General features: G+C 42.3%; 1 protein-coding gene across 2 annotated transcripts; it reads right to left on the reverse strand.

Annotated features, from left to right (window-relative positions):
• Nucleotides 1–1,716: 1,716 nt before the first annotated feature.
• LOC121553334 (dnaJ homolog subfamily C member 9) lies at nt 1,717–9,488 on the reverse strand. 2 transcript variants are annotated; one of them, XM_041866367.1, is made up of 6 exons: nt 9,385–9,488; nt 4,187–4,378; nt 3,936–4,076; nt 3,387–3,641; nt 3,192–3,278; nt 1,717–3,098 (listed from the first exon to the last, which is right to left on the reverse strand). In XM_041866367.1, the coding sequence occupies exons 2-6, from the start codon at nt 4,358–4,360 to the stop codon at nt 2,988–2,990; spliced, it is 768 nt and encodes a 255-aa protein (XP_041722301.1). In that variant the 5' UTR covers nt 4,361–4,378; nt 9,385–9,488; the 3' UTR covers nt 1,717–2,987. The 2 variants fall into 2 exon arrangements, with proteins under 2 accessions (XP_041722301.1, XP_041722302.1); XM_041866368.1 differs by having other exon boundaries at nt 4,187–4,373; nt 9,385–9,480.
• Nucleotides 9,489–10,012: the final 524 nt, after the last annotated feature.

The raw sequence follows: 10,012 nt of genomic DNA on the forward strand, positions 1-10,012 counted from the left end.
AAATTTTATATAATGGGGTAACACCAGTGACATGAAATTGAGGGACAGCTATTCCCTGTAAATTATTTATAATATTTAGTTGATATTAGTTTAAATAATCCACTAAATAGCTATACTTTCCTTTGTATTATGACATTTAGTTGGAGAAAAATACATTTTCTACGATATATATATTTACAGCTCTAGACAAAATTAAGAGACCACTGCAAATGTTTCTTAAATCAGCATCTCTACATGTATGACTTCCATTCCAGTGTCTGTAAATTCCAACACAGGCACACCTCATTCTACTGAATTAGGTACTGATTAGGTGATCACATGAACCAAATCTTATTTAACGAGGAAAAGTATAAAATCCACTGCTGTGGTCATCACTATCCTCTTGCAATAGCACCAGCTGGATGGCAAAAACAGTGCTAATAGTACCTCAAAAGTAATTTTTCATCAAAAAATAATATTGACCATGCCAAAATAGTTGAAAAGGAAAGTTGAGTGAGGAAAATAAGGGTTCAATTCTGTCTTTACTGGCAGAGGGATACAGTGAGCGTCAGGTTGCTTCCATCCTTCAAATTTCAAAGACGGTGGTTCATAAGAACAAGGTCAAGCAGCAGACATTGGGGACAACAAAGCTACAGACCGGCAGAGGGCGAAAACGACTCTACTGACCGGGATGACCGCCAACTCATTCAAATGTCACTCAACAACTGTAGGATGACATCAAGTGACCTACAAAAAGAATGGCAAACGGCAGCTGAGGTGAAGTGCACAGCGAAGACGGTTCGAAACAGGCTCCTAGGGGCAGGGCTGAAGTTGTGCAAAGCTAGAAAAAACCCTTCATCAATGAGAAGCAAAGAAGAGCCAGGCTGAGGTTTGCAAAAGACCATTAGGATTGGGCCGTAGAGGACTGGAGTAAGGTCATCTTCTCTGATTAGTCCAATTTTCAGCTTTGCCCAACACCTGGTCGTCTAATGGTTAGACAGAGACCTGGAGAGGCCTACAAGCCACAGTGTCTCGCACCCACTGTGAAATTTGGTGGAGGATCGGTGATGATCTGGGGGTGCTTCAGCAAGGCTGGAATTGGGCAGATTTGTCTTTGGGAAGGACGCATGAATCAAGCCACGTACAAGGTTGTCCTGGAAGAAAACTTGCTTCCTTTTGCTCTGACATTGTTCCCCAACTCTGAGGATTGGTATTTCCAGCAGGACAATGCGCCATGCCACACAGCCAGGTCAATCAAGGTGTGGATGGAGGACCACCAGATCAAGACCCTGTCATGGCCAGCCCAATCTCCAGACCTGAACCCCATTGAAAACTTCTGGAATGTGATCAAGAGGAAGATGGATGGTCACAAGCCATCAAACAAAGCCGAGCTGCTTGAATTTTTGCGCCAGGAGTGGCATAAAGTCACCCAACATCAATGTGAAAGACTGGTGGAGAGCATGCCAAGACGCATGAAAGCTGTGATTGAAAATCAGGGTTATTCCACCAAATATTGATTTCTGAACTCTGAATACTCTCATTAGTATTGTGTTGTTTAAAAATGAACATTAACTTATTTTCTTTGCATTATTTGAGGTCTGACAACACTGCATCTTTTTTGTTATTTTGATCAGTTGTCATTTTCTGCAAATAAATGCTCTAAATGACAATATTTTTATTTGGAATTTGGGAGAAATGTTGTTAACAAAAATGTTAATTTCACCCAAACACATACCTATAAATAGTAAAACCAGAGAAATTTATATTTTTGCAGTGGTCTCTTAATTTTTTCCAGAGCTGTATATATATGAAAAATAGTTTGCAATATAACTGTCTTACATATGTTTTATTAACAATAAAACACTTAAATTAAAACAAAAACATTGTGTCATTATCTTACATATTTAAGTGTTTTTCATGGTGGTCAAGGCATGGGACAGGAAAGACACCATTTTCGTAGAATGACCCAAATGGCAAGTCCAACTAAACAGGGAGAAACAAAAGCATTTTGCACACTGACATGCTTCGTCAGGCTGCTTTGTACTTTTCTAAGAACATTACTTTTATTTTCCCATGTAAAAAAGACAAGCACAAAACCTCGGGGTTTCACATAGCATACCTTAACAGGGAGAGACAAGACAAGCCTTAGACGCTAACTAAATGGGTAGGTATTTGGTGTTTTCCTCACAAGCGTTTATGTGATGAGGGCTTAGTGTAAGCCACAGGAGACATGCGAGGGAATAAGAGATTCACCTCACTGCAGTAGAAGCCATATGCTACTTTCAGCAGAGGTGCTAGCAGAGCCTAGATCAGTAAAGGCAATTTGTATAGAAATACGTGCTAGATGTGTGACTGAGGGGCATGCAGGTGTCAAGTTTTGATCAAAGGTTTTTGGCAGGGCAACTTAGAAGTTTTCTGCGAAATATAATAGGATTTTTACAAGCACATTTATGTTTCTAGTTCCTTGTGTGCTTACCACAAGTTACAGTGGTGCTTCCTTGCATTTCCTAACTATGACTGAGATGGAAGGGCCTTCTGTACAGAACTGCAGGTCTCCTTTTATTTCTATGGCTTCAGCTCATGTACATTATAGAACAGAGTCAGGAGAATGAACTAACATGGAGGTCTTCTTTGACTTCTTATAGAGTTAGGCTGCACTGGAAGGTCACCCTGGTAGATGGCATTAATAAAGCTTGAAATGCAGCATAGTTCTGTATGGATTCCTTTGGAAGATAATCCCTCTATTTTATATTAAATAATAAAAGGTGTACAAATGCGATTCAAATAAATACAGATGTAATGTTTTTTCAGGCCTCTTCGATTATAGAACACATACAATAAAGAAATGCTGCCTTTGACAAGACACAGACAAGTCACCAACTAATGTAAGATTTGGTGTGGATGTATATGGAATACACAAGTTGCTGTCCACATACATCTACAAAATACTTCTTAATAAGATGAAAGTGATATATACCGTGTCCTCTATACTAAAGGGTTTGAAGTCTTCACTTTTTTCCTTTCCCTCCTGCTTTGGCTTTTCCTCCCTTCTTGGAGTATTTGGCTTCCAGGTCAGAGAGGAAAGAGTTAAAATTCTGCTCTCTGGACTTCTGCTTTTGCTGTTAACAAGACAAAAATAAACACCATTAATGCCTTACCTGAAACCCTAAAACAGTCACCAGTTAATATCTCGGTTGTGTGATTCACCTTACCTTCAACATCATTACAAGACTGTCATCAGAGTCATCGAGTCCCATCTCTCTCTGCATCTCCTCAGCTTCTTGTCTTTCTTCATCAGCCTTTTAGGAAATAACAACAAAGTATTATCCCACAAATGTGAACCAAAACAATTACCAACATAGAGGAAGAGTATGTGTATACAAGCATTTGTATAAAGCACACTGTACCTTCTGTTTGCGTGCTTTCTTCTTCCTGGTGCTTTCCTGAATGAATGAAGGATAGGCGGTGAGCTCCCCTGCCTGGATGGCAGACTGTATAAGGGCTGTGATCCTGGGCTCGTCCTCCTGAGTGCAGCACAGGGCCGAGGCCATGATGGCGTCCATGTCCCCCTGGTGCTGCAGGTAAAGCTGCATCACATCCTGCCTCTCCTCCTCCGTGCCTTTGTACTTCCTCTCAAACTCCTGGATGTCCTGCAATGTGATCTAATGAAGAAGAGAGATGGTTGTTAGAACAAATTCTAATTGTGACATTATACTTGGTTTTTATTATACAGGCTGATAAAGAAAGTCAAGAAGCAGAGGGAGATGGTACTAGGTGATGCTGATGACAGTCTTGTAATGATGATTAAGGTAAATTACTCAAAATTACATACGTCCAGTGACTATTTTATGGGTAAGGTATGAAAAATAAAAGTTTTAGTCAGGACGGCCCAAAAAGTAAATACTGTGTATGGTGAAGATGTCAATCAGCTTTAGCTAGTTATATAGTTAGGCTACCTTAGGGAACAGCAACCTCCAGTACTCCTCCCAGCATCGGTCCTGCTGCAGTGAGTCAGATTCCTCATCCACCAGTCCCTGCTCATCATACACTGCCCTCTGCTCCTTGTCACTCAACACGGCATATAACTTACCCAGCACCTGAAAGGAAGGGGCCAGGTGAGTACAGTAAAATACAACTCTAGACAGTTAACTAGGTGAACTAGTCTAACTGCAGATTTGAGTAGGTGTTTTAGCTGACACTTTTCCACCTGAAATTTCTCTGTTGCCTGCAGGTCTTCGGGAGCACGATCTGGGTGAACCGTGAGCGACACCTTGTAGTAGCTGCGTCGGATCTCTGCGTCGGTCGCCTCTTTGGAGATGCCCAGCACCCCGTAGAGGCTGGAGCTGTTGAACAGTGCTTGACACTGGTCGAGTAGCCCCATCTCTATCTGTCAACTTTACTGGTGGCAATTGAATATCAAGGTTAAAGGGGCAATCTGCGATTGATACAATTTTTAGACTTTTAAATTAATGAGATAGATAGCAAGACTGAATAAAAATATAAACACAACATGTAAAGTTTTGGTCCCATGTTTCATGAGCTGAAATAAAAGTTTCCAGAAATGTTCCATACGCACAAAAAGCTTATTTCTCTAAAATGTTGTGCACAAATTTATTTACATCCCTGTTAGTGAGCATTTCTCCTTTGCCAAGATAATCCATCCACCTGACTGGTGTGGCATATCAAGAATCTGATTAAACAGCATGATCATTACACAGGTGCTTCTTGTGATGGGGAGAATAAAAGGCTTGGGCTTAGTGGGACAATCATTTATTTTTAACAGGACAATGACCCAACACACCTCCAGGCTGTGTAAGGGCTATTTGACCAAGAAGGAGAGTGATGGAGTGCTGCATCAGATGACCTGGCCTCCACAATCCCCCGAACTCAACCAAATTGAGATGGTTTGGGATGAGTTGGACCGCAGAGTGATGGAAAAGCAGCCATCAAGTGCTAAGCATATGTGGGAACTCCTTCAAGACTGTTGGAAAAGCATTCCAGGTGAAGCTGGTTGAGACAATGCCAAGAGTGTGCAAAGCTGTCATCAAGGCAAAGGGTGGCTACTTTGAAGAATCTCAAATATAAAATATTTTGATTTGTTTAACACTTTTTTGGTTACTACATGATTCCATATGTGTTATTTCATAGTTTTGACATCATCACTATTATTCTACAATGTAAATAATAGTAAAAATAAAGAAAAACCCTTGAATGAGTAGGTGTCCAAACCTTTGACTGGTACTAATATATATATATATATATATATATATATATATATATATATATATATATACACTAAAATATATGGACACCCCTTCAAATTAGTGGATTAAGCTATTTCAGCCACACCCGTTGCTGACAGGTGTATAAAATCGAGCACACCGCCATGCAATCTCCATAGACAAACATTGGTAGAATGGCCTTACTAAAGAGCTCAGCGACTTCAAACGTGGCACCATCATAGGATGCCACCTTTCCAAAAAGTCAGTTCGTCACATTTCTGCCCTGGTCAACTGTAAGTAATATATACAGTGAGGGAAAAAAGTATTTGATCCCCTGCTGATTTTGTACGTTTGCCCACTGACAAAGAAATTATCAGTCTATAATTTTAATGGTAGGTTTATTTGAACAGTGAGAGACAGAATAACAACAACAAAAATCCAGAAAAACGCATGTAAAAAATGTTATACATTTATTTGCATTTTAATGAGGGAAATAAGTATTTGACCCCCTCTCAATCAGAAAGATTTATAGCTCCCAGGTGTCTTTTATACAGGTAACGAGCTGAGATTAGGAGCACACTTTTAAAGGGAGTGCTCCTAATCTCAGCTTGTTACCTGTATAAAAGACACCTGTCCACAGAAGCAATCAATCAATCAGATTCCAAACTCTCCACCATGGCCAAGACCAAAGAGCTCTCCAAGGATGTCAGGGACAAGATTGTAGACCTACACAAGGCTGGAATGGGCTACAAGACCATCGCCAAGCAGCTTGCTGAGAAGGTGACAACAGTTGGTGCGATTATTCGCAAATGGAAGAAACACAAAATAACTGTCAATCTCCCTCGGCCTGGGGCTCCATGCAAGACCTCACCTCGTGGAGTTGCAATGATCATGAGAACGGTGAGGAATCAGCCCAGAACTACACGGGAGGATCTTGTCAATGATCTCAAGGCAGCTGGGACCATAGTCACCAAGAAAACAATTGGTAATACACTACGCCGTGAAGGACTGAAATCCTGCAGCGCCCGCAATGTCCCCCTGCTCAAGAAAGCACATATACAGGGCCGTCTGAAGTTTGCCAATGAACATCTGAATGATTCAGAGGAGAACTGGGTGAAAGTGTTGTGGTCAGATGAGACCAAAATCGATTTCTTTGGCATCAACTCAACTCGCCGTGTTTGGAGGAGGAGGAATGCTGCCTATGGTGTTTTTCCTGCTAAGGGGACAGGACAACTTCACCGCATCAAAGGGACGATGGACAGATTCTTTGACAGAAGATAATCTGTCAAATCCGTCAAATCTTGGGTGAGAACCTCCTTCCCTCAGCCAGGGCATCGAAAATGGGTCGTGGATGGGTATTCTAGCATGACAATGACCCAAAACACACGGCCAAGGCAACAACGGAGTGGCTCAAGAAGAAGCACATTAAGGTCCTGGAGTGGCCTAGCCAGTCTCCGGACCTTAATCCCATAAAAAATCTGTGGAGGGAGCTGAAGGTTTGAGTTGCCAAACGTCAGCCTCGAAACCTTAATGACTTGGAGAAGATCTGCAAAGAGGAGTGGAACAAAATCCCCCCTGAGATGTGTGCAAACCTGGTGGCCAACTACAAGAAATGTCTGAGCTCTGTGATTGCCAACAAGGGTTCTGCCACCAAGTACTAAGTAATGTTTTGCAGAGGGGTCAAATACTTATTTTCCTCATTAAAATGCAAATCAATTTATAACATTTTTTACATGCGTTTTTCTGGATTTTTTTGTTGTTATTCTGTCTCTCACTGTTCAAATAAACCTACCATTAAAATTATAGACTGTTCATGTGTTTGTCAGTGGGCGAACGTACAAAATCAGCAGGGGATCAAATACTTTTAAACAACACAATGTAACTCCAAGTCAATCACACTTCTGTGAAATCAAACTGTCCACTTAGGAAGCAACACTGACTGACATTACATTTCACATGCTGTTGTGCAAATGGAATAGACAACAGGTGGAAATTATAGGCAATTAGCAAGACACCCCCAATAAAGGACTGGTTTTGCAGGTGGTGACCACAGACCACTTCTCAGTTCCTATGCTTCCTGGCTGATGTTTTGGTCACTTTTGAATGCTGGCGGTGCTTTCACTCTAGTGGTAGCATGAGACGGAGTCTACAACCCACACAAGTGGCTCAGGTAGTGCAGCTCATCCAGGATGGCACATCAATGCGAGCTGTGGCAAGAAGGTTTGCTGTGTCTGTCAGCGTAGTGTCCAGAGCATGGAGGCGCTACCAGGAGACAGGCCAGTACATCAGGAGACGTGGAGGAGGCCGTAGGAGGGCAACAACCCAGCAGCAGGACTGCTACCTCCGCCTTTGTGCAAGGAGGAGCAGGAGGAGCACTGCCAGAGCCCTGCAAAATGACCTCCAGCAGGCCACAAATGTGCATGTGTCTGCTCAAATGGTCAGAAACAGACTCCATGAGGGTGTATGAGGGCCCGACGTCCACAGGTGGGGGTTGTGCTTACAGCCCAACACCGTGCAGGACGTTTGGCATTTGCCAGAGAACACCAAGATTGGCAAATTCGCCACTGGCGCCCTGTGCTCTTCACAGATGAAAGCAGGTTCACACTGAGCACGTGACAGACGTGACAGAGTCTGGAGACGCCGTGGAGAACGTTCTGCTGCCTGCAACATCCTCCAGCATGACCGGTTTGGCGGTGGGTCAGTCATGGTGTGGGGTGGCATTTATTTGGGGGGCCGCACAGCCCTCCATGTGCTCGCCAGAGGTAGCCTGACTGCCATTAGGTACCGAGATGAGATCCTCAGACCCCTTGTGAGACCATATGCTGGTGCGGTTGGCCCTGGGTTCCTCCTAATGCAAGAAAATGCTAGACCTCATGTGGCTAGAGTGTGTCAGCAGTTCCTGCAAGAGGAAGGCATTGATGCTATGGACTGGCCCGCCCGTTCCCCAGACCTGAATCCAATTGAGCACATCTGGGACATCATGTCTCGACTCCATCCAACAACGCCACGTTGCACCACAGACTGTCCAGGAGTTGGCGGATGCTTTAGTCCAGGTCTGGGAGGAGATCCCTCAGGAGACCATCCGCCACCTCATCAGGAGCATGCCCAGGCGTTGTAGGGAGGTCATACAGGCACGTGGAGGCCACACACACTACTGAGCCTCATTTTGACTTGTTTTAAGGACATTACATTTACATTTACATTTTAGTCATTTTAGCAGACGCTCTTATCCAGAGCGACTTACAGGAGCAATTAGGGTTAAGTGCCTTGCTTAAGGGCACATCGAGAGATGTTTCACCTAGTCGGCTCGGGGATTAGAACCAGCGACCTTTCGGTTACTGGCACAACGCTCTTACCCACTAAGCTTACATTAAAGTTGGATCAGCCTGTAGTGTGGTTTTCCACTTCAATTTTGAGGGTGACTCCAAATCCAGACCTCCATGGGTTGATAAATTTGATTTTCATTGATAATGTTTGTGTGATTTTGTTGTCAGCACATTCAACTATGTAAAGAAAAAAGATTTAATAAGATTATTTCATTCATTCAGATCTAGGATGTGTTATTTTAGTGTTCCCTTTATTTTTTTTAGCAGTATATATATATATATATATATAGCACTAAGAGCTGGAGAAATGTAACCACTTATATAGCCAGTGGTTCTTGAAGAATATAATGTATAAATCACTCATGAGCTTAGTTCAACTGTAATACCCCATCAGAACCCAGAATAGAAGATTGTTTTAGGCTAACACTGTATAGCCTCAAAACATGATTAAAACTGCAATTTTATTCTCATGGATGTTCAGTCCTTGTATACTGTATGTATAGCTAGCTTTGTCCATTACTTTTTTGAGTGTTTCGCTGACATACTTCGGTACATTTCGCCAGCCCTCGTTTACCAAAACAATGCGAGGTCACCCCTTTGTTGTTGTTGTTTGAAATGCAGTGCAGAAAGCCCCTGTATATTCTTTCCGACTTTGCTCATGCATGGCACACAACTCACCTAGCTAGATTGATAGCTAACTTTATGAATAGCCAATACATTGTTAAGTAGCCATACTTGTAATTAGCAATCGTACTTAAAAAGAACCAGCTTCTTGGTTATCGGGCACCACAAAGTAATTCAAAACAAATATTGGCTGCATACGTTATTTGTAATCGCGTTTTAAAACCTCTACCTACCTTGAAATCTTATTTAACAAAACGGTGGATAGCTGGCTGAAAGCTTCACTTGCTTTGTTTACCAAATTTGGCGCGCTGTCCTGTCAACAGAGTACGTAGCGTAAACGCACCTCTCTTGGTTACGTTTTTTAGCGTGTTACGTTTGTGGTTTCCACTAGTTACCACAAACACAAAGTAAAATATCATATAAACATAAATTAAGACTTATTAAGCAAATGTAAGGTTAGGCATAATATTAGCAGTGTGCTGAAGGTTAGGGTTAATTTAAAATCTAATTTTAAGAAGATCAATTTTAGAAATGGGCAGGGTTTATTACTTTTTGACTGTGGTAACTAGTGACGACCCATTTGTGTCAATGTGTAATCATAATCAATGTGTAATCATTGGGTTGGGTTAATTTAATCCTGCCCACAGCTGGCAGCACCCAAGTAATCATCCATTCGGAGCATAGCTGCAGGCGACCCCATTGTAATGCCCATGGTCAATTTGGTTTGACATTCGATATTGGTCAGCGCTATCCGGGGTCCTTGGGATAATCCTAACCTTAACCCATACCATCCCTTACCTAACCATTTTCAATTTCAACTTCAATGGGGTAGGGAAGTCCCAAGGACCCCAGATAGCATGG

Source organism: Coregonus clupeaformis, chromosome 37 (genome assembly GCF_020615455.1).
Source record: "Coregonus clupeaformis isolate EN_2021a chromosome 37, ASM2061545v1, whole genome shotgun sequence".
NCBI lineage: Eukaryota > Metazoa > Chordata > Actinopteri > Salmoniformes > Salmonidae > Coregonus > Coregonus clupeaformis.